This window comes from Apteryx mantelli, chromosome 1 (genome assembly GCF_036417845.1).
Source record: "Apteryx mantelli isolate bAptMan1 chromosome 1, bAptMan1.hap1, whole genome shotgun sequence".
NCBI lineage: Eukaryota > Metazoa > Chordata > Aves > Apterygiformes > Apterygidae > Apteryx > Apteryx mantelli.
This window is the reverse complement of record NC_089978.1, coordinates 95,598,413-95,624,014: the sequence shown is the minus strand read 5'-3', so window position 1 is coordinate 95,624,014 and position 25,602 is coordinate 95,598,413. Positions and strand designations below refer to the sequence as shown.

At 41.3% G+C, this 25,602-nt stretch overlaps 1 protein-coding gene across 1 annotated transcript in view; it reads right to left on the bottom strand.

The window, feature by feature from the left end:
* SYTL5 (synaptotagmin like 5) overlaps nt 1-24,352 on the bottom strand; it is a 62,480-nt gene extending 38,128 nt beyond the window's left edge. Inside the window, exons 1-2 of the mRNA XM_013941633.2 lie at nt 24,234-24,352; nt 6,506-6,721 (exon numbers count right to left, since the gene is read on the bottom strand). Of these exons, the coding sequence (XP_013797087.2) occupies nt 6,506-6,721; nt 24,234-24,352 (335 nt within the window). The remainder of the gene's footprint in view (nt 1-6,505; nt 6,722-24,233) is intronic.
* Nucleotides 24,353-25,602: the final 1,250 nt, after the last annotated feature.

Genomic DNA, 25,602 nt, shown 5'->3' with positions numbered 1-25,602 from the left:
TAAAGTTCTCATTACAGTTCTGTTCTGCTGTAATAGCGTAGGCCACCTAAGCATTTTATCTTGCTGAAGAATTCAATCAAAATAAACGAATTGTTCTAGACATTCATAATGAGAAATATAGGCAGCAGCAATAAGCCTGCCAGCAGACTGAAGAATTTTGATTTCCCTCAGCCTATTGCTCACACCATTTACATGCCAAGTTTAAAACATAAACTGACCAAACTTTATTTTAAGAAGATGCAGGAAAACGTAACTATGATGTAAAGTTTCTCTTTTACACCTATGTCTGAAAGCTACTGATGACCATAGTTGGACCTTGTATGCAGGGAATGGAGCAGAAAACTTTCTATGTCATCGATTACATCGCTATCCACATGCCCAATTCACCGTATTAAAAATTACAACAGTGGTCGCTATCCATGAAATTTATGATCACATACATAAATCTTGTTCTCTACCCTCAGTAACAGCAGAACTAAGAATATGGGAGAAGATTTAGCTCTAACACTTTTTCACCTTTAAATTCTCCATTTTGCAACTTTATATCCTAGATGGTAGTAACTCTCATGGAAAAAAAAAAAATTATTTTTATGCACATTCAAGTGGAAAATTCTTCTCTTGTAATTGTAAATTCTAAGACAATTTATATATAAGCCTGAATTTGGTATACATAAAAATACTGATGGAAAACTGTCACTTTTCACATTCAAATTGCTCTTCTCAGCTTCATAAAATGTTTTTGAGAGGATTTTGGAATATAATTAATGTGCTGTAATGAGCTTCCCCACCATCAGAAACTGTTTTTCAGGCATGTCTGACGTAAGAGAAATAGTAGAATAATGTTTAAAAGATTATTTTGGGAGGTGGAGGGGAGAAGTCAGATCCACTTGTTGCCAGATGAAGGTGTTCTGGTTGAGAGATAGATAAATAGATAAATGGGTCTTATTACTAAACAGACTAGTATCTCACCCCTAGAGCTACCATTATGCTACCATGTAATTTTTAATTTGTTTGAAAAATAACACTTTATTTTACCATTTCCTTAAAAAAATGTGTATTTTGAAATAATCTAATCCTAAAATCAGCATATTTGTGATTTGCCTTCATCTTTTCCTAGGTTTTCTGGTAGCTGGACATAAACCCACCATAAATGTTAAAGCAATGATAAAATTTGATCACAAGCCATATGATAGAATGTCCTTTTGCTGTATTAAATGCACCCCAAACTCCTGTGCTATGAGTATGCAGTACTCAAGAAGCTCAAAAGGAAAGAATGGTCAAAATGAAGCAACAGGCAGGAGCTGGCATGTATTATTCACACTTTCTTTTATGTTCTTTATGTTTCTTTTATGCCAAGATGTTCTTTGTTTCAGCAACCATTTTAGATTATCTGTGTGATTTAAGGGATTTCTGCAGTATATTCACTCGTCAACCTGCAATAAAAAAAAAAACATCATCTCTTCCAAAAAGCACACTCAATACCCAGGATCAGAACTTCTTCACTGACACAAAGTGTAATGCAGTAGGCAGTCCAACAGTTCAAGACGACTTGCTTCCATACTTATATAATCATCTATTATACGCACAGAAATAACACACACTTACACAGATTACCACTACCACCATCACCCTAAGTGGCACTTAGAGACATTCTTGTGGACAATTTTGGCAGAATAGCCAAGAGTTAGTACAGCACCAAAAACTGAAAGAGTGCATAGAGGCCATGAATTCTTCCCCCACCTTTTAAAAGTCTCACAATAACAACAGGGAAAATGTGGGCCTGCTGCCGAATGGGGTGGGTGCCCTGGTGACAAAGGACACAGACAAGGCAGAGCTGCTGAATGCTGCCTTTGCTTCAGTCTTTACTGCTCAGGCCAGCCCTCAGAAATTCCAGATCCTGGAGGCAAGAGAGAGAGTCTGGAGAAAGGAAGACTTTCCCTTGGTCGAGGAGGATCAGGTTAGAGATCATTTAGGCAAACTTGACACCCACAAATCCATGGGCCCTGATGGGATGCACCCACGAGTACTGAGGGAGCTGGCGGATGTCATTGGTAAGCCACTCTCCATCATCTTTGAAAGGTCATGGAGAACAGGAGAGGTGCCTGAGGACTGGAAGAAAGCCAATGTCACCCCAGTCTTCAGAATGGGCAAGAAGGAGGACCCAGGGAACTACAGGCCAGTCAGCCTCATCTTCACCCCTGGAAAAGTGATGGAGCAGCTCATCCTGGAGGCCATCTCTAAGCATGTGGAGGAAAAGAAGGTGATCAGGAGTAGTCAGCATGGCTTCACCAAGGGGAAATCATGCTTAACCAATCTGGTAGCCTTCTACAATGGGATGACTGGTTGAGTAGATGAGGGGAGAGCAGTGCATGTTGTTTACCTTGACTCTAGTAAGGTTTTTGACATTGTCTCCCATAACATCCTCAGAGACAGACTGATGAATTGCAGGTTGGATAAGTGGTCAGTGAGGTGGATTGAGAACTGGCTGAATGGCAGAGCTCAGAGGGTTGTGGTCAGTGGCGCAGAGTCCAGCTGGAGGCCAAGCACCAGCGGTGTCTCCCAGGGGTCAGTACTGGGTCCAGTCTTGTTCAACTTCTTCATCAATGACCTGGATGAAGGGACAGAGTGCACCCTCAGCAAGTTTGCTGATGATACAAAACTGGGAGGAGTGGCCAATACACCAGAGGGCTGTGCTGCCATTCAGAGAGACCTGGACAGGCTGGAGAGCTGGGCGGAGAGGAACCTCATGAAGCTCAACAAAGGCAAGTGCAGAGTCGTGGGAGGGGAGGAATAACCCCCTGCACCAGTACAGGCTGGGGGTGGACCTGCTGGAAAGCAGCTCTGCGGAGAAGGACCTGGGAGTGCTGGTGGACACCAAGTTAAGCATGAGGCAGCAATGTGCCCTTGTGGCCAAGAAGGCCAATGGTATCCTGGGGTGCATTAGGAAGAGTGTTGCCAGCAGGTGGAGGGAGGTGATCCTCCCCCTCTACTCAGCCCTGCTGAGGCCACATCTGGAGTACTGTGTCCAGTTCTGGGCTCCCCAGTACAAGAGACACGTGGAGCTCCTGGAGAGAGTCCAGCAGAGGGCTACTAAGATGATGAAGGGACTGGAGCATCTCTCCTATGAGGAAAGGCTGAGAGAGCTGGGCCTCTTCAGCCTGGAGAAGAGAAGACTGAGAGGGGATCCTATCCTATCAATGTGTAACAATAGGTATCTGAAGGGAGGGTGTAGAGAGGATGGGGCCAGACTCTTCTCAGTGGTGCCCAGCAATAGGACGAGAGGCAACGGGCACAAACTGAACCACAGGAAGTTCCGTCTGAACATGAGGAAAAACTTCTTTCCTGTGAGGGTGACAGAGCACTGGAACAGATTGCCCAGAGAGGCTGTGAACTCTCCCTCCTTGGAGATATTCAAAAGCTGTCTGGACACAATCCTGGGCAATGTGCTCCAGGTGACCCTACTTGAGCAGGGGGGTTGGACTAGATGATATCCAGAGGTTCCTTCCAACCTCAGCCATTCTGTGATTCTGTGACCTCTTTGCGTATTCTCAGCAGTGTACAAGGCATTTCACATATCACTAGCTGTCACTACAGTCTTGCTAAAATCCTCCGTTAAACGAAGCAGAAAAGGATAGAAGAAAGATTTGAATGAAATAATAAAGATATCTAACATGATTTTAGAACTTTAAAATTACAGCTTGATTTGTAATAATTTAGAGGCAGGCTCCAAACGGAAATCATTGTCAAGATGATTGTTAGGACTGTTGCTTAGCATACAGGATCCAATACAGTCACAAAAATAGGGGTAGCTTAAGTTTTGAGAAGTTACCTAACCCATTTCCCAGCCCCAAAACAGGATCAGCTTTACTGACATCATTCCTGAGAAGTTTATCCAACCTGTTTTTAAAAAACCCCCAAGATTCTGCAACCTTTCCAAGCTATATCCCTGAAGACTTTTCATAACACCTAACCAAAATCCCTTCACTGCAATTAAGTACCATAATCCTTTTTTATCCCAAGCGAGTATGTAGAACAGACTGTACTCCTCCCTCAATACAGCTGCCTTTAGCAGATCTAAAACTCAGTTATTTCCAGTATTCTCTTCCCTAGGCTGAAAAACACCAATTCCTTCCATCATTGTGGGCATACTGTATTTTCTAGGCTTCTGATCATTATTTTCTGTTGAACTTTCTGCAGTTGACCAACATGAAGTGTATTTTGAAATATGAAATATGATGTGTGCTACACAAAACTGGGCATAGTACTCTGCATAAAACAGGATTGTATCATGTGCTTTACAGGCCATAACCCTGTTTGTACATTCCTGTGTGATGCTGGACTCTTCTATAGTAGCACAAAACTGTTAATTAATGTTCAGCTTTCCAATCAATACAATACCCCGATCCTTTTCTAAAGGGCATCTGGATGAGTCAGTATTTTTTTCATTCTCTGTTTCTGCAGCTGACTACTTTTGCCAGTGTAGTACTTGCACATGCCCTCGGGGAGTCACCATCTACTTTTTCTTCAAACCAGTTCTCCAGCTGTAAGCATCACTTTGAATCCTAATCCTGTCCTTCAACATGCCTGCAGCACTTCTCAGTTTCATGTCACCTGCAAGTATAATCAGCATATTCGTCTGCTGCATCTAAGTCCTTAACTAAAATAAGGAACAGTACAAAACCCAGGAAAGATTCTGTTCAACACCACTGTTTTTTTGACAGTGAAATGCTGATAACTACTCTGAGAACAGAGCTCCATAGTTTTCTAGGCAGCTCTGCAATCACACTGACAGAATTTATTTCAGGGCATAGTCTCCCTTGTTTATAAGCTTATGAGAATGGCATGAGAGAACACATCAAAAGGTTCACTGAAGTCAAGTTATAAGGCATCTACCTCTCCTCCTCCATCCATGAGGTCTGTCACCCTATCAAAAGAGGAAATTAAATTGGTCTGACATCATTTGTTCTCAAGATAGCTCTTACTCATCATCCTGTCATCTTCTTTGTGCTTTCAAACAGCACAGTGATCATTTGTTTCAGTATTTTTCAAGAAATTATACGTAACCTGACAAGGCCAACGAAGCCCTGGTTCTCCCTTTCTTCATTTCTAAAGAGCAGTACTGTGTTTGTCTCTGTCATCTCACCTGAATCTCTCATTTCTGAAACACAGAACTGAGATCACTTCAAGAACTGGCTGAACAAAACTGCAAGAGCTCAGCCAGGCCCATACCACTTTGAAAACACTTCACATAACCAACTACTCCAACACGTTTCATCTTAGAAGAGGTGAGACAAACTGTCCTCCAGATGCACTCCCCACTGACTGTAGAGAAGGCTAAGGCATCTAGCTAAAAACAGATATTAAACTTATAAAGCTAAAGTTAGAAGATATAAACCCCAAATTGTGTCCTGCTATATTAATTTTTCACTAACTGTCTAGGTAGCCAAAGTCTGACATTACTACCAATTTGGGTTCAATCTCTGATACTATTTAAGAAAAGCCTTATCTTCCTGATCTCATAAGTTTGGTAGCCTGTAAAAAACTCCCACCATGAAATTATCCTTATTCTTTTTCCTTTTAACAAGATTATTTTATCAAGTTTTGTCCTTATACCACTCAGTTCCTACATTAAGACATGTAAACTCGATTTATTAGACTATTTCCTTTCCTTCATGATTATTTTACTGAGTCAAGCTACAAACTCCTACATTAATATTCCAATCATGTGAATTATTCCTCCAAGATTTTGCTATACATGAAACAAATAATCTGGAACATATGTTAAAATTTCTCTTCTTTATTCACCTGACATTGTGTTAAAATACCCATTCTCTGCCTTTCAGCACTGTGATCTGCTATCTACCTCCTCCATTGCCCATGCTCAATATTCCAACATCAAAAAATGTGAAGATTAATCTATCCCCTTTATTTTCCCTCCCACCATGTAACAATTTACTTTAGAACTCTATCTAATGCTAAACATCTCAGAGGCAAATGTTATAAAGGCAGCCTTCTCCTTTCATGGGGAAAAGTTAAGTTACTATAAACACAGAAAAAGAGCAAAGATAGAACCATGGCTTGGAGTGCTTTTACTCCCCATTTTTACATCCGTTTCCTTACAAATCCCCCTACCACATTAGTCAAAACATATTGTCCTCACTGGTTTTAATTTTGTTATTATTTGATCCTCACATTTGCGTCTAAATAATGTGAATAGACTGTCACTGTTCTATGACTGATTTTCCATTATTTTCAGGCCTTCCATACCAGCAGCTTAGTATCTGCAATGCTTGCAGCTTTCTTTAGAAAGAAAGAAATCTAGTTTGAACTGGAAAAAAGATATTACAAAGTAGTGCAACAAATAAAAACGTCAGATAAGCCTCTTCCCTTGTGTGTCTGCTATGTGTATGCTTTTGTGCTAAGGGGATATGAAACAGTAACACCAGCACAAGTTACTTATAACAAGGTAATCTCTAAAAGTATTTATAAAAGCTTCACAACTTACGCAATCTTGGCACACACTGAGCATTTCCACTGCCCATCAGTTCCCACAACACGACACTTGTTGCAAACTCTGAGTTTGCAGGTTTGGCACAGGTCTCCCCTGTCAAAGATTAGGCCCAGATTTTTCTGGCAGCGAACACAGACCCTGCTGCTGTCCTGTTGACAGTGACGGTTTCCACCTTTCCGTCTCACTTCCAGCAGCTCATTTTTCAATTTCCTAGAAGAAAATAAAATATTTAATTTGGAGATATAACTGGGTTTTGAAAGCTGTTAAGGTAAAACGTTTTGAAGATCAGGCAATGCATTCATCTTCTCATAATCTGCATAAGTTTTTAACAGATTAAGATTTAGTGCTAAACACTAAAAGACACAACTAGGTACAATACAAATATTTTACATATTCACTGTATTTTCAGACACATATGATAAAGAAGAATAAGTCTATACTCCACCTCTCAGACATGCAGTGAAGAGGAAAATACGCAGTCTTTTGGTAGATCAGTATCAGTTACTGCAGCTGAATGGTTCTGGACCACTGGTAAACCATCTTTGCCTGTACCTCATCAACAATTCAAGTGATGCTGAGCCCAGGTTGACTGCAGCTCAAAACTATCTTGTGCTTCCACAGAAGGAAAACAATAAAATCTTTCTTGTAATTAGTGTGTGTTTAGCACCATGCTGGTGTAGAATTAGCTAGGTATGTATATGCAGCTCTACACTGGCTATTCAAAGAATCACCACAAAACAAACAAACAAACAAACAAAAAAACAAAAAAACAACTAAACAGATGTGGCACCACAGCAGAAGACCACTAAATAAAAAACTTAAGTTTATTACTACTTCTGCCACTGACCCTGAAGGACAAAAATACTTGCATGTAAGACCTAATTTTGATGGCTCCAATTTCAGTGGTGCATGACTCAGGTCCTTAAAGAGAATAACAATACATGAGATGTAACTAACTACATTTCCAACAGCAAAAAAAGCACAGTGAAAAGAAAGAATCAGGAAGGAGACAAGAGAGGCGATTTTCAGTGTCCATCTTCCCAAACCCAGGGATTCAAGCACGGCCTCATCACAACCCAAAACTCTTACCAACAGCTCCTTGCACTCCTATTCCTCACCTCCACTCTAGATCTTTTCCTCCTACACCAGAGCCTCTAGCTCTAACCCCTCCCAACCTGGCCCCCAGAACCATGTAGGCTGGAAGGGAAATTTGGAGGTCACCCAATCCAAACCCCCTACTCAAAGCAGAGCCAACCAGGTCAGGTTGCTCAGGGCCTTGTCCAGTTGAATTTTGAGCATCTCCAAATATACACAGTCCACAGTGTTTCTAGGCACCTGTTCCAGAATTTGACCACCTTTATGGTTTAAATAAAAACAAAAACAAACAAACAAAAACCTTCCTGGTATCCATCCAGAATCTCCCACATTCCAGCTTATCCCCATTGGTTGTCTTTACACTGTGCACCTCCAAGAGGAGTCTGGCTCCATCTTCTCCCACTAAACAGCTGAAAACAGCAGCAGTTGAAGACAGCAGTCAGGTCTCCCCTTCACCTTCTCTTCTGAAGGCAGAACAAATGTAGTTCCATCAGCCTCTCCTCCTGTGTACATGTGTTCCAGCTCTCTAATCATCTTGGTGGCCCTCCTCCGAACATGCTGCAGTGTGTCAATGTCTCTCTTGTACTGGGGAGCCCCAAACTGGAAACTGTACTCCAGAAGTGGTCTCACAAGTGCTGAATAGAGGGCATAATCACTATCTTCAACTGCTAATGCAGCCCTGTATGTTGCCAAAACTCCTATGTCCTCTCAACAATTCTCAACTGAAGTCCTGTCCACTCAACTCCCTCTCATCCCAGGGAACCTTTTCAATAAACCTACAGTCCCCCCCCTGCTCTCTCCAGGCTCTCTCCCGACTTTCCAAAAAAAATAAAAACAAAAATCCTCCTACCTCAAGCTCCTCCACTCTTTCAACCCCTTCCTGCACTCCAATGTACCCCAGAATACTTTCTTACCACGGCTCCAACTCAACAGCTGCTAGGTTCTTCCAGTTTAACAGGCCTGGGTGTTGCTGTCCTCCAACCCATTCCCAGTGCCTCTTTCACACACTCCCTATTAGCCATGAGCATCCAAAGTCTATCACAAAGCACAGCAGCTAACTGAACTCACAGTCTCTGTGCATACATGCTTTCAGGGGGGATTTAAAAAACCTGGATACTGGCTTCACTTAAAAAATCAGTAAAAATGTTGCTGGAAGAAAACACTTTCAGAGGAAAAACCAAAAAAGACTATGGATTGCAACCCCAGTGAAGGGGGCCTGGAACATTGCTCAGGTTGGTAAGGATTCATCAGGGACTAAGCTCTGAAAGAATTAGGTTATTTGTGGATACACGGCCATGTTACAGGGTTGGCTATCATTTTGCTTCCCACTGGGATCCCATGAACAACAGCTGTTCTGCAGCCATCTGGTCTGTGGATGCTCAAACTCTGATAGCTTTTGAAAAAGGGATGTCCAATTCCTTCAGGTAGCAACTACAAATCCTCTGCTGGCCTCTAGCCAAGCATGATTTCTTCTTTCTGCAGGGTTCTGCTTCTGATTCTTCTTTTCCATATTCAAGCCCAAGAGCTTTTCTCCCATGCCATAACCTTCAAAAGTCCATCCAGGTTTTATGAGCAGTCTTGGTACTTTGCTAACTGTTCTCATGGCTTGTTGATTGCATCTTATGTCTATCTACTTCCTGCAAAGCTATGATTAGTTGCAAGTCCATCTCTGTTTCCTTCTTCTGGCAAGCAGATAGTTCCAAATGTAGACAGCTAACCTGCACAACAGCAACTAACTGCACTGCAGTATTGCCATTATGCACAGTGAAGGCAAATGATGACCAGTTTTCCCCTCCTTTTGCTTGGATATAGCTTCCAAACAAGCCTGTCTTCACTAAACGGCAAAAGTCAATGTTCCGGATTCAGAATTAAGGCAAAATAATAATACTGCTACTGGAAGGTTCTCAATCACACTATCTGAGCAGAGATCTCACATCCATCTATTTGAATCACAACTGCCATGGAGTACCTTTTAGTATTTGTGAAGACATCCAATTATCACTGAGGTTACAACCACTTACATTTCACTAAATATCATCAAACATTGACAAAATGCTTGCTGATATACTCCCGTTTCAGCAGTGTGAATTTTTCAGAGACAAAGTACTGGACTACGTGGCCCTTTTAGTTTAGTACAGTCACTTTTAGGACTCACTGATCTCAGGGCAATTTAAGATTAGACCGTGCTTTCGCATGTTGAAAGGTATACAGCACCTTCCAGGCTCACTTCTGAAGCCCTCCCTGTTAGAGCTAAGTGCCCTTCTTCTTTGGAAATTCTTAATCTGGCCAAAGCTTGGTGCTCCTGCCCCTCTCATCTACTTTTTGTCTCCCTAGAGCTTGCTGAAAAGATCCGCTTGCACTGGGCCTTTTGGATGAACTCTCCCAGCAGTGCTCAGAGTTGTGTTGGCAGCTCTGCCATGGGGAACACTGCTGTCAGCAGGAGACTTCTGAGTCTGAAAAACATGAACCTGAGAAGAGGAAGGGCAGACCTAGTTTGCACCTACAACCTGGACCATAGCCGTAGTGTGGTCCCTTCAGCCACCCCCACCAAGTTCTGACCCACTTTCCCATGCTGAGCTGACAGCAGAAAGGAACACACCAGCCCACTGGAGTCCCAGGACTTTCTCTTGCTTCCAATGGCCTCTTTTGCATCTTGGCCACTCCACTTTTGCTACCCTCTTCTCAAACACATCAGCTTAAACATGTGGTCTAACTTACAGATGCAGAGGTGACAACTACAGGTTACTTCTAAGTAAAACAAGCAAATATTGTAAGGCAGATTCAGCCTTACTCGGCTTCCCCACGCAAAATTCTCTCCGACTCCCTTCCCCCTTCCTGACTGGTTGGTTGCTCTGAGTGTCCTTAATCAGTCAGAACAGTTTACTCATGCTAGGTCATGTGATAAAAGCTCATCTCCACAAGCACAAAGAAGCACAGAGAGACAACGGAGATGGAGGAACCCAAATTATAACTGCCTCAGCTACTTCCAGACCCATCACCAACCCATCCAGGACTCACCTCCACAAACACAGAGGAGTGCAGAGGCACAACAGCAGGAGAGAGAACCCAAATCACCTACTCAGAGGAACAGACACCCTGTCCAGGCTCCTTCACAGCTGTCACAGGAGAGACTGCTATGAAACCCAGCAAGACAAGTCAATGGGAGTGCCTCTCCCTTTTGAGCCTGAAGAGGGTTACTTCCTAGGGGTATGAGTCGCACTGTGGGATGCAGAGGAAGAATATTTCAGGATTGTGCAAAACTTATCACAGGACCTTTAGGGGAGGAATCAAAGGCAGAGAAAGGGAAGGATCTAAGTGATTTGGGGAGGAACGAACATGGGAAACTACAGGGATAAGGCAATAAAAAGGGGCTAGTTGTGTGTAAACATGACTGGTCAGTAGGCTTGTCTGGCCATGCCCTGTGCCTGATCAGTGCAGTGTGTCCTAGCTTCTTATTAAATTCCTTTCTAACTATTTTCCTGGGTGAGGGACACTCTGTTCTGTGTGCATCATGTTGATCTGTGTGGCTGGCCATGTACATATGTTGTACATATGTGTGTTTGTGTGGGTGCTTACTGGGAATATATGTTCAGCCTTGCTACTGGTTGGACCTGGGGACATGAAACTAGGGCAGCCTCACCCCTTCAGCGAGTAATGGCAACCTTTCCAAGCATTTGAAAAATCTTGGAATTTTTGTATCCCTTCAAAATTCTCCCCCGCAGAACCATATGATTGGTTCAACACATGATACTCAAAATAAACAATCTTTATATTCAGTTCCTTCAATATCTTCAAGATCCTCTTTGCAACCACAAGGGACAGGCTTTTGCCTTCCCCTCCCCCCTCATTCAAAATGAAACCTAAGAGACCTCAGAATCTGTGGGCTAAGAAAAAACATCAAAGTCTGTGGGCTTCTGACAGTATGATAACAGCTGGTAACACTGAATCATTCTATTTCTTATTTCAGCTGGAGCACAGAAATTGTCTTCAGCTAGCTGGATCAGGTTCCTGTAAAGATGGTGCATTTGTTATCCACTCAGAACAACCTATATTAAGGGAGGAAGTGCAAGCAGCAGAATTTAAGATAAGCAGCTAAAAGCTACAGGTCCTTCTAGATTCCTGAAAACACAGGCAAGAAGAGGAAAAATATTTCAGTGGCACAAAAAAGCAGAGAAGGGCAGCCAGATAAATGCATCTGGATTCGCTTAATTTCTCAGATAAATATTATTCCTAGACATCAAGCCATATCTTTTCATCTTTTTGGTGAAACAGCCAATTATAAATAAGAACGTATCAAAATTATTAATAGGGAAAATTCTTATGATAAGTAGCAGTGTTAGGGGGATGAACAGCATCCACAAGAACAATATAGTGTACGTACAGTGTACTGACCCAAATGTTACTAAGGTCTTTGAAAGTTTTTCTACAACTAGACATACCCACCCTTACATGTTTCATTGCTAAAACAAGCATTCAACAAAGCCCTACTCAGTGAAGTCATATCAGTGAAGTCATATTTTAAAATACACAGAATAAAAGAACAGCTAAAACTTGCCAAAGTGCTTGAAGCAGGAGCTCCTTCCCTGTCCATGCTACATCTTTCCAACGTTACGAAAGGCAGAAGTCTGCAACAGTGACATTATCAGATACAGAAAACATCAGTAACTGCAGAGAAATTCCAAATTTACAGTATTCTCAAAATGACATACATGAATTAGAGCAAGGTATGGCAAGAGTTAAAGAATATCTCATATAGCCTTGATTTTACTTGCAAGTATAAAAGCCACACAGATGAAGTTTTGCACAATTTCACGGGGTTCCAAAATACATCATTATCAAGACTTGCATGCATAAGCAGTACCTATTTAATAGCACACTGCCATTATAGTGCTTTCTGTTTGCTATACGCTTTTCTTCAAAACATGGTCACTTACATTTTATCACCACAAATGCATCAGCAAATCTACTGCCTTTAAACAGAGTTTATTCATGGAGAAAACAGAAACAGAAGACAAGTCCTACAGATGTAAACCTAAAGAGAATGCCGGTGGAAATCTGCTTTCTCAGCTAGTATAGTCTTTTCAATTTGTATCTGCATTGCTTTGAAAACTGCATGTAAATCCAACTCTAGCAAATATCACAGCAAGACTTACGTGAAGTATATCAAGACCTAGTGCAAACTGTTTCTTCAGTAATATGACAGATTTGTTCTCCTTTCCAGATGAAATGCCTTCATTCACACATTATCTAAAAACAAATGGCCAAACTTCCGAACAGCTTTAGATAAGTCAATCCTCATAAGCAAGCTTCTTGTTTTAAAAGTGAGAAACCTACATTATCAACCGATAGTTCTGTTTCAGAGACTACACACTATAAGGTATCTGGGCATATGCTGAATTCAGAATTGAATAAAGCCAGTGCATGACACTTTCCTTCACGGTTTGACTGATTCCTGTACCTTACAAACCTAGAAGTATGAATACTTTTTTCTCCATCCCATTTGATTCACACAAGCTATCTTTAATAACCTGAAATAGTAAACAGTGAGTTTTGGCCATAACTCCTTCCAGGTCCCTTGTGATTGCCTGTTTCAATATCCAGGCCTTCCACATCATGCTTTGAACTAGGAAGATGCAACTCTTCACAGCATCACAGAATAGCTGAGATCAAAAGGAACCTCTGGATATCATCTAGTCCAACCCCCCTGCTCAAGTAGGGTCACCTGGAGCACATTGCCCAGGATTGTGTCCAGACAGCTTTTGAATATCTCCAAGGAGGGAGAGTTCACAGCCTCTCTGGGCAATCTGTTCCAGTGCTCTGTCACCCTCACAGGAAAGAAGTTTTTCCTCATGTTCAGACGGAACTTCCTGTGGTTCAGTTTGTGCCCGTTGCCTCTCGTCCTATTGCTGGGCACCACTGAGAAGAGTCTGGCCCCATCCTCTCTACACCCTCCCTTCAGATACCTATTGTTACACATTGATAGGATAGGATCCCCTCTCAGTCTTCTCTTCTCCAGGCTGAAGAGGCCCAGCTCTCTCAGCCTTTCCTCATAGGAGAGATGCTCCAGTCCCTTCATCATCTTAGTAGCCCTCTGCTGGACTCTCTCCAGGAGCTCCACGTGTCTCTTGTACTGGGGAGCCCAGAACTGGACACAGTACTCCAGATGTGGCCTCAGCAGGGCTGAGTAGAGGGGGAGGATCACCTCCCTCCACCTGCTGGCAACACTCTTCCTAATGCACCCCAGGATACCATTGGCCTTCTTGGCCACAAGGGCACATTGCTGCCTCATGCTTAACTTGGTGTCCACCAGCACTCCCAGGTCCTTCTCCGCAGAGCTGCTTTCCAGCAGGTCCACCCCCAGCCTGTACTGGTGCAGGGGGTTATTCCTCCCCTCCCACGACTCTGCACTTGCCTTTGTTGAGCTTCATGAGGTTCCTCTCTGCCCACCTCTCCAGCCTGTCCAGGTCTCTCTGAATGGCAGCACAGCCCTCTGGTGTATTGGCCACTCCTCCCAGTTTTGTATCATCAGCAAACTTGCTGAGGGTGCACTCTGTCCCTTCATCCAGGTCATTGATGAAGAAGTTGAACAAGACTGGACCCAGTACTGACCCCTGGGAGACACCGCTGGTGCTTGGCCTCCAGCTGGACTCTGCGCCACTGACCACAACCCTCTGAGCTCTGCCATTCAGCCAGTTCTCAATCCACCTCACTGACCACTTATCCAACCTGCAATTCATCAGTCTGTCTCTGAGGATGTTATGGGAGACAATGTCAAAAACCTTACTAGAGTCAAGGTAAACAACATGCACTGCTCTCCCCTCATCCACCAAGCCAGTCATCTCATCATAGAAGGCTACCAGGTTGGTTAAGAATGACTTCCTCTTCATAAATCCACACTGAGTACTCCCAATCACCTTCTTCTCCTTCATATGTTTGGAAATGATCTTCAGAACTATTCGGTCTATAACCTTCCCATGGAGTGAAGTGAGGCTGACCAGCCTGTAGCTCCCCAGATCCTCCTTCTTGCCCTTCTTGAAGACAGGGGTGACATCTGCTTTCCTCCAGTCCTCTGGAACCTTTCCCCATCGCTACAACCTTTCAATGATTATAGAGAGTGGCACTGCAATGACATTGGCCAGTTCCCTCAGCACCTGTGGGTGCATTCCACCAGGAGCCATGGACTTGCATACATCCAGTTTGTTTAAACATTCCCTAATCCAATCCTCCTCCACCAAGGGTGGTAAGTCTACCTTGCTGCAGGCTTTCCCACTGATCTCAGGGCCCTGAGATTACTGGTAAGACCTGCCTTCAGCAAAAACTGAGGTGAAGAAGGCATTGAGTACCTTGGCCTTCTCCATGCCCTTTGTCACCAGGTCACCCATTCCCATTCAGCAGTGGGCTGACATCTTCCCTAGCCTTTCTTTTGCTGCTGATGTACCTGTAGAAGCCTTTCTTGTTGCCCATCACATCCTTCACCAGATTCAACTCCAGATGGACTTTGGCTTTCCTAACCCGATCCCTGCATGGTTGGACATTGTCTTTATATTACTCACAGGTCACTTGTCCCTTCTTCCACCTCCTGTATGCCTCCTTTTTATGTCTGAGTTTAGTCAGGAGCTCCCTGTTCATCCATGCAGGCCTCCTGCCACCTTTGCTTGATTTCCTGCTTGGCAGCATGGACCATTCTTGAGCTTGTAAGAGATGATCCTTGAATATCAACCAGTGGGACTCCACTTCTCTCCAGAACAGTCTCCCATGGGATTCTTCCAAGCAGATCCCTGAGCAGGCCAAACTCTGCTCTCCTGAAGTCCAGGATTATGATCCCGCTTTTGCTTTTTTCCCCTCCTCTCAGGATCCTGAACTAGGCCATCTCATGGTCACTGCAGTCTATGCTGCCCCCTAACTTCACATCCCTGATCAGTTCTTTCTTGTTTGCAAGTACCACATCCAGTAAAACACCTCCCCTCGTCAGGTCCTCCATTATCTGTGTCAGGAAGTTGTTGTCAATGCACTCCAGAACCCCCCTGGATTGCTTGTGCCCTGCTGTATTGTCCCTCCAGCACATATTGGGGTAGGTAAAGCCCCCCTGAAGAGCAGGTTCTGCAAACGGGGGGCTTCTTCCACTTATCTGAAGAAGGTCTCATCTACTTCTTCCTGATCAGGTGGTCAGTAGGAGACACCTACCATAACATTGCCCACATTGGTCTGCCCACTAATGCATCTCTGAGCTTGTTCGGCATCTGTCCCAAGGCAGAGCTCTGCACATTCCCACTGCGCGCTCACATACAGGCAACTGCCTCTCTTCACTGTCCTGGCCTGTCCTACCTAAAGAGCCTGCACCCATCCATTGCAGCACTCCAGCCGTGTGAGCTATGCCAGCACGTCTGTGATCCCAATGAGATCACAGCCCTGCAACTGCATGCAGACCTCTAATTCCTCCTGTTTGTTCCCCGTGCTGCATGCATCAGTGTACAAGCACTTCAGAGAGGCACCCAAGTGTGCTGACTTCCCAGAAAGGGTGTGAGAGCTTTCCCCATAGTTCTGTCCAGTAGGGACCTCCTCATTTATGTGGATATGCTTGAAGTGGATCCCCCTCAGCTCAGTTTCTTGATTACAAGGTACTTCCTGTTCACATCACCCCACCCACTTTGCTTGTCAGCCTGGTCCACCACTTCTTCACTTGATTGCTGGTCATCTGCTCCCTCCCTCATCGTCTTCTTGGTCTCCTGTGCAAACTAGGAGATTTTAGATATTAGAACTGCCGGCCAAGGTTTGCACAGATGTCTTTTGAGAGACACTTTTTATTCAGTATTGCAAAGATCTGGTCAATCACATACAATAAAACTAAAGGGGCACATACAATTCAGTTTCTTCTGGAACTTGAATTTCTGCAGGCAAAACTACAACCTGGACCTTGCCGAGGTGTCAGGGTAACTGAGAGAATGAATATTGTTGATCTTCCAATCTCAAAAGGTTTAGAATGCTAAACACTTGGCAAAGGCTCATTTTTCTTTCCAGATTTATTTCCAGGGGCTCATTTATACTTAAAAAAAATTCAACAATGACCCACTGCATTTCAGAAACTCCACAGACACTCTGATGTCAGGTTTTTTGCTAATTATCAGTCTGTTTTACAGTATTTTCCATTCTTTATCTGACACAAATTTTTGACTTCTTATCAGATGATAGTTGATCTGCCAAAACTATGAATTATGAAGTGTTTGTTTTCTGTTTTCTTAATACAGTGCTGCCTTAGAGGAAACCAAGGTAACATAAACCAACCCACAGCTTCTCCACTGACTTAACCAAATAAATAAATAAATACAAAAATTTAAAAAGCAAGCAAGCAAACTATATATGGACAGACATGCTGGATATGAACTTTCCTTTGGGATTTTTTACACCATTTATTGAATCAAACTACTGATAAACTGTAACAAATATATTCAGGTCTTAGAAAATAAAGAATTAACTGTCCGAAGGGTCAGGAACGTAGGAGGAGGTAGGTGAGTCATCTGAAAATAATCCATCATCGTAACAACCTCTAAACAACCACAGCCTAGCTGCACTAGTTACACAATACTGAAAAGGGATAGCAAGTGCAGCGTGTAGCTGGACTGACTTATCGCTAAATCAACCCCCCAATATGGGAACCAGATATATTGGAAACACTCACTTTTCCTTTGCCATTCTAAAATTTGAGTTCTCCTTAATTTTAAAGAAATCTAATAAACCATGCAGTTAGATATTTTTAATCTCATATATTAAACAAGGATTAATCTTTATCAATCCTTTCCTCGTAATACAAATGAGAAAAAAAAATCATCAAAAGCCAAATTAATAAGCTGAAGTTTCTGAATGATCCATTATGATAGCTGTTTGACAGAAGATAGCTATTCAAAAGAAATTTGTTACTGTTAAAGACAACAGAATATTTAGCCATTCCTTTAAATATGAATGCTATATTAAGGTCCCCATCCTGTCAGAGAAAATATCTTAAGTGCATTGGAGAGGAATTTTGGTCCTAGTAAATAATATTCCAGGTAACACTGAATAAGTCAATCCAACCCTTTCTAGATGGTGCCTAAAATGCCCATAACGAAATAGCAAACTAGAAGAGAAAAAGACATAGCCTACAGCAAATCTGATAACTGACTCAGATCCTAGATGAAGTCCACCTAAAAAGTCCACCTAAAACCAAATATGAAAAGTCGGTGCCTTGAAACGATGGGGGGGGGGGGGGGGGCGGGAAATGCAGGCAGCCAGGACCACAATTCCACAAAACCACAACCAAAGAACAGCAAGCAGCAGTAGCTCTTGGCCCTGTTCCCCTCGGCCTGCAAGCGGCAGGAGACAGGCCCAGGAGGAGCCTGACTCTTCCCTCCTCACTTCATTGTGCCTTCAAGCATCAAAGGCATTCCCCCACAAATGCAGCCTCCAGAGACTGAATATTCCCCAACCCTTGTCATCCTGCAGAGATGAAGAAGCGATAGGAACCTGTATCGGAGCCATTTCTTCTTAGTAGTATAGAGAACATATAGATATACAGAACACTAGAGAACATTCATTCCTCAAATTTAGAAAAGCAGAATAGCTATACTGCTGCAAGAGGCAAGAGTGTCTCTGCTCCATCACCTTCTAAATGCTATCACTTCCTCTAACTCTGTAAGATTTACTCTGTCACAGCATTTCAACAATCTTGATTAAAATTTCCCATTTTGGCAGGGCATAGAAAGGTAAGTAGGGAATATCCAGTATCTCTTAATTGTACGCCAGCCATTACAAGAGAATTTTGTTGTCTCCGACTTGTCCCATCAAATTCAATTTTCATTCAAAAATGTTTTGCATTTTGGTAAGTAGCTATGAAAAGATGCACAATTTTTGCTTTGAAACTGATTAACTTTCTTTTATTCCAAAATGATTTTTTTCATTTGAGTAGAATTTTGGAAACCTTTTTTTCTTTCTTTTTTTTTTTTTTTTAGTTTGAAACTCTTCTGCCTCACCCCAGCTCCCCCTTTTTTAAAAACACTACTACTGAATGCAATGACACACATGATTCCTGAGTTTGATTTTTCAAATGTCTCCTGCTTCTCTCCGTTTTCTATTTTTGAAAGCTTTTTTCTTATAAAAAGATGTGGAGCAGCAGAATTTAAGTATTTTCAGTTTTATATTGTGATTCTAAATGTTTCAGAGTTCAAAAAGTTATAAAAAAATACAGTAGAAAAAAATTGTCCCCAACAAACTATAATTAAAGAATTAAGCAAGAAAAGCAATTTCAACTGAAACTTTTCTGTCTTGCACTTGTTCTTGAGAAAACCATGTTTCCTGCACAGACGAGTGTCCGTGTTCTCCATCTGAAGCTGTGCACCTGTTAATTGAGATACTACAGGAGAATTTTTCTGTGCAGAAACTGAGAAACTCATCCTCCTGGTGGCTGAGGGAGAAAGGAAGTCCCCTCCCCAGACTGATTTCCAGCACCTCTTCGAAATGGAATCAGACTTCCTCCACTGTCTGACAAAATATCTGGAAAGTAACATTTATTTTATTGACAATTCACAAAAGGATTAAAAAAATGAGTATCTGAAAATTTTTTTAGGTGCTTATTTTATAAGCCCATTTTGTTTATGTTATAGATTTGTATTATAAAAACCATTTAAGAACATTTGAGTAAGGAGGTATACTGATGACAAAGAAAGAAAACAGGGGGACGCAAAGAATGAATTAGTAAGGGAAAAATAAAATCAGAGTAATGAGTGGCAGAATGGAGGCAAGGGAAGAGAAAGAAAGGAGGTATGTGAACTGAAATGATATTGGAGACTATAATAATCACAAACTTCCACAGATGAACCTTCTTCACAATAACCCCCCCCACTAGAAACTGTTACCAAGATAAAAAAAAATACAAATTGCTTGTTGGTTTCTTACTAAGCATTAATAAAATCAATTGTACCCAGAGTATAAGAATAGGAGAATGAATCACCATCAGAAAAGTCATTAATTTTTTCCACCAATGAAGGATCACCACTTTCAAAGAATAATTGAGAGCAAAACAGGCATCTACCCTCAGGGTACTAGCAATAGTAACCACTTTTGCTTGAAAACGTTTCTGGTTCAAATAGTAGCAATGTGTTAAACGTAAGGATTTACTTGTCAAATGTGACAGCTGCCAGACAAGCAGTCTCCCTTCTTCCCATACACACATGGATGAACAATATGTTTTAACATGAGGTTTCTTTCCTCACAATATTATTTATAGGCAGTCTTGCAAAAGCACAGACCATATATTGTACTATATACTAATCTACAAATCATTTTGCACTTAAAACAAGTCCAAATGCATAATTACCAGATAGATCAATTTCCATTCCCGTTATTCAAACTTTAAAACTTTTTCTGAAGTACTTGCCTACAGTTACCACAGGGTGGTAGCCGTGCTAACAGTTTCTCCTATATTGTAATGGAGTTAATATTTTAAATTGCCTCTGTGGAGCTCTTCTGATTGAGAGGGTGATGCCATTTATTTAGCTGAAAAGACAGAAGTGTCAACTTTCCCTAACAACACAGAACTGGGGCTGGAGGGATCCTTATACAACTTTTGGCAACAAAAAGACTGAGAGAATGATTCAAGTAATAACACAGTAAAGCCTTGTCCTTAGAAGATATTGGTGTGTTCCATCTTTGTTTTCTCAGTCCAGAAATTATTCCATTAGTGTCTCCTTTTCTAAAAGCACAGCATTCAAAGCTTTGCTATGTAAAGACCTTTGTATTTTAAAAGCTCTCTAGAAAAACAGGTAAGGTAAGAAAGCAACGTACATTAGCAGCAAGCGTATCTGTGTTTTTTCACTCTGTGGTACTATATCAATACCGAGGTGAAGGGCTAACTCCAGATCCAGAATGGCATAACCATCAAAACAAGCTCCCTGTGAAACATCACAGCTGGGGTGGACACAGCGATGCTATCATTGGAACACAAACAAACCAACAACAGCTAGATGAAACCCATTTAGAACACAGTACGCCTCCCTTTTAGCAAATACATTCTTTGATTTAGTTTTGATTTCATGACTTGTTGCAGTACACATTAACTGTGATACAGGTTTTCATAAAATGCATATTAAAGGAACAAAATTATTTAAAAACAGTGAAAGGATGGAGAAAAAATACACATTTCAGTTCTTGGTCTTGACTGCCATTCTCTGAATGCAAATTTCTCCCAGCAGCTTAGCTATTAAAACAACTACACAGTTGTTTAACTCTCGGTATGGTCAGTATTACTATTTTTAGCTATTTTAACTCTATGTAATTTAATGACTTTGACTCAAGTAATCTTAGCAGTAACAGTCTTGATGATCATTGAACTGATGTTGAAAGCATTGCAGACCAATGCTTAGAACACTATAGGCTTTCATTTGCACAAGTAATCTAGTAATTCCTTTGGATTTATATTCCATTTAAAGGAAGGTTTCTAGTTATACTAAATGCATACTGAAAGAAAGCTGAGAACATAAATAAATCCTAATATTTATTTAAAAGAATTGCTTATTTGTATTAGCTAAACCAGACAACAGGAAGAGTACTTGCTGCCTTCTGCATTTTTCCTCACACGAAGAGGTGAAATAGTTGTACATCAAATAAAAAAAAACAAGAACAGCCACCTGCACTTCAGAACACAAGCATGAGAAGTGATCATGAATATAACTCTTAATAATTCCACTATTTAGGATATTCTGCTACGCTTACTAGTGCTTTCATGTTGACTAAAAAGAGCCTTTCAAGTTATGATGGCTTTTGAAGACTGATAGGAACAGAGAAAATAATTGTCAAGACAGATTCAGAAAGAGTGGAACAGACTAAGAAGAATTCTTCAGTGTAATGTGCGAGTAAGCATCTTGATAGAATGAAAAATGCATTGAAAATAAATATAAAAGGACTTGTTCTTCTGCAAAGTACTTCAATAAAATATGTAACAGATTGCACCAAACGGCATTCCAAAGACAACACATGTTTCTCTGAAGTATACTCATGAGCCATAATTAAAGATATCCTTGCCAAGCTGCATTCAGAAAGAAAAGTTATGAAGTCTCCCAGGAAGCAGAGTTACCCACCCAGCTCTTTACAGTTTGAGCATCTTGGAAGTCTTTTATAGACTACATTCCACCATTATTAGACACTTAATGCCTTGATGACAATTCTCCAGCATGCTGTGAATCTAAAACCAACTGATCTCTATAGGTGCCAGAAGGATGTACGAGCATCACATCACATCTCATTTCCAAGAACTTCCTCCTAATTACCATTATATTTCAGATTGACTTCATTTTTCAATCTTTTCTTAAGGTGCTCTTTCGCTTTGTGGCAAAATACAGATGAGCCTCTACCACCCGTCCCTTTACTGAATCACATGTTCCAGCGCTGCCTTGAGTTCTCAAACTCCGTAGGTTTGGCAGAGAGACTTCTTCCAGTATTCCAAAAAAAGCAGGTAAGTATGTTTTTTAAGAGATCATAAAAGAACAAGGGTTGCAACTTTCCACTTGAGACTGGGAGACAACAGTAGTAGAAAAGAAAGGTTTCTGCGGGGTTTGGTAAGCTAGTGTTCTGATACATTGCTGCACTTAATACAGAAGCCTTTGGTAGATGACTGCTGCCATGGGACACATTTCCAAGGCCCCTGCCTTAGAAAACTGAAATACTTTTATTGAAATGCTCATCCTCTTACAAGATATGCACAATGCCTAAAACAAACAGTGCTCCATCTGTCTTCTGGTCTTCTGTTTTCATCTTCAGAAGAATCATGAAGGAGGTGCAATGATTAATTTGCTCTTACCACTGTAAAGAAACATCTTTCCTTCCCAGTCTTGCACTAAGCAAGGCAAGCCAGGTTTAGCCCACTTGTTTAGATGAGCCACTATATTCCCCCAGTTAAAGGGACTGCACATCAATAGGGGCGCTCCATTTAGACTTGGTTATCTCAAAGGAAGAAGACTTCCAAAACTGGCGGTTAACTTTGTGTGGCTTAACAAATTCAATTTTATGCAGAAGCCTCAGCAGCTGCTGAATGCACTTGTCTCAGATGCTTTTTAGCAAATCACAATGCAGTCTGGTCTTAGAATACATGGACAGATACCAGCAAACACTGGTTTACACCTGGCACCATTACACCTGGCAGCCGCACCATTACACCTAGCAGCCACACCATCACTAAGCACTGTGCACATCCACGCTAAACTTGTTTCTCAGAACTAACACAATAGAAAACTTCAAAAGTTCTCTTTTAAAAACTTTAAAAAGGGAGAGGGAGGCAGGGGGAGCACCAACAACATACTGGAAAAGCATACAAAAACTTTGCAGAACTGATATTTAGATAAACAAACTGAATTTGAGTCCTCATCTGAAACACCTGACTCAGCCTGCCTCCACACATTGTTCTTTCAATTTCACCTTTCTCAGAAAAGAACAAATGGACTCTATCAACACCCCCTGGGTCTCTACTTTTCCCATCCAGTGTCTTGAGAGCCATACCTAATCTCTTCACTTTATTTATTTACTAAGCTGCTTGGTAAATGAAGCGGCCCTCCCTCATCCTCATCCTCATCCGGTAAATGTTGCAAGAGAAAGCAAAAGGGCACCATCTTTCGTTTGTCCCATATTGCATGGACTCCTGCATACTGGCACATGCGCGCTTTCCCTGTGACACTTTCCAATCTTCCCCTCTCACAGACAGCCCTGAAGACACAAAGCATACAGCTCCCCTCAGAGAAAGAAGGTCAAGAGCTTTATTAAAATCTTCTATTCACATGCAGTAACTTCAGCCAAACTGGGCAAAATCTACAGAATCTGAAATTTAAAAACCCTTGCTGTGTATTTTTGCTCGTTACCAGCATAAAGCTCTCAGTGACACTCTGAATCTATTAACTAGAAAATGAAGTATTTCATTTTTATTGTACCACAGAAACAATTAAACTACCTTCTTTACTGAAACACACCATTAGTTTCTAAAAGATGTTCTTGCATTCAAGACACACATGCACAAACCTAGCTTTTACATTTCATTTCCTTGAGGCTATTTGAACATTTGAGAATATGAGAAAGGAATTGTGGAATCTTAAATGTAGTATCAAAATCAATACAGAGAATTTGGACGTATTTTTAGAGTAAGTCATCAGATTTCATTAAACCACTTTCACTACATTTTAAGTGTTATACAAATTTATGAAGACGAAATGACAACTTTTCAAGCAATACTGCAGTTCTAAATGTCATTAATTTGAAGTATGCATAAGCAACAGGCTGCAGATTAGCCTTATATGAAATGATTACTAAAACAAAATAACTACTCTTCTTTCAGTAATTCCATGTGCCAATGACATGCCTAGGATTAAAGTTTCAGATCTATTATCTTTCTTCTTTTCTTTGAAGCAATGGGCACTTCGCAATCATGCATTTACTTAGGGACACACTAGCAAGCATTTTTCTCTTTTTAACACAGCTGGCTGACTTAAAACTAATTGTGCCATCACCCAGTGCTCATCCTTCCCCCAGGGCATCTAGAAAAATCTTCACAGGGGGCCAAAAGAACACCTAAACCATAAAAAGTAGGAGGGTTTTAAATAATAACAAAAAGGATTACCTTATCCTTTTATCTTCAACTTTTTTCAGATATTCATCTCTCTTCAACACTCCCAATATTGTTTCCCTTTCATGTTCCAACAAAAATGACAAATTGATGATCTCCAAGTGCTTGGTCATGATTCCTCAACAGACACTCCTTCAATGCCTGCTTTGTCCAAGCAGTTCTTCCAATGATTTATTTACACAGGTCCAAAGGCACGTTTGCGGCAGTTACAAGAGTCACACAGTCAAGAGGTATTTTGACAAATGTTCCAATTACAGAAGAAATAAAGGCTTCTTCTTTGTTTCTTCCCCAAAGAAGCCAGTCATTTTCCTGATCACAAAATGCCCACGTGTCCTGGCTCACTGGCTCGCTGTAGGCCTTCGGACTGTATGCACAACTGGCATCAGAATCAACTTCTTGGCATAAGCATTGTTTGAAGCCACAGAAGAGCTGGATGTATTTATTTCAAACTATCTGAAAGTCAAAAGAAACAAATGGAAGTGATTTTGGCATTATCATCAGGGTCTGATTTAAGAAAGGCTAAATCTAGTAATTGTTTGAAAGCCAAAGAACGAATACCTACTTCTTGCAGACCATCAGGTTGTCTCAGGGGCTATTTATACCCCGTTTTCTCTATGCTGTTGTTTATTTACTCTCTAATGGCTGATTATTATGCTCTCATTAGAGCCCTGCCTGGTGCAATACAATTTGCAATTACTTTCCTATTGCGATACACTTAAATGATTATATTCACCTTGTAATACTGCTATCCTTATAGTAATAAGCATCTGGGAAAAAACAATGAATCTATTGATTCCTATGAGATTACTTTCAGAGAAAAGTACAAATTAACAAGAGGAAGGATAGCAGAGGACAGTGCTAAAGGTAGGACTCACCTAACGATAAGTATACACCTATGTCTCAGCTCATCACCCATTACACTCACTTTACAGTCAATGGAGAATAATAGGAACTTTTAGTGAGTCATTTATCCACTTACTGTAGACATTTAATTTAGGACAACATGTCCTAGAAGTGCCCACTCCCTTCCACTGAATACACTGGAAACCTAGAATGAGTGATTAACATGCAGACACCCAGAAGTGAGACAAATATCACTTCATACTTTTTTACACTTCCTAAACAGAAAGCAACTCCCAGCCAAAACCAGAAAAGACACCATAGTCAATACTGAAGCACTAAATTTGACCCTATTTGAAAACAGCCACCGTGAAGCTACTTAAAAGACATCAAAAGCTTTTGGTCAACTAATTGGAACATTCAGCCCTCACAGTCTCAGTAAACACTGAGTTTCATATTGAAAAGAGGTACAACTTCCAAGACACCTTTTTTTAATAAAAAGAAATGATGTGAATGGACATAC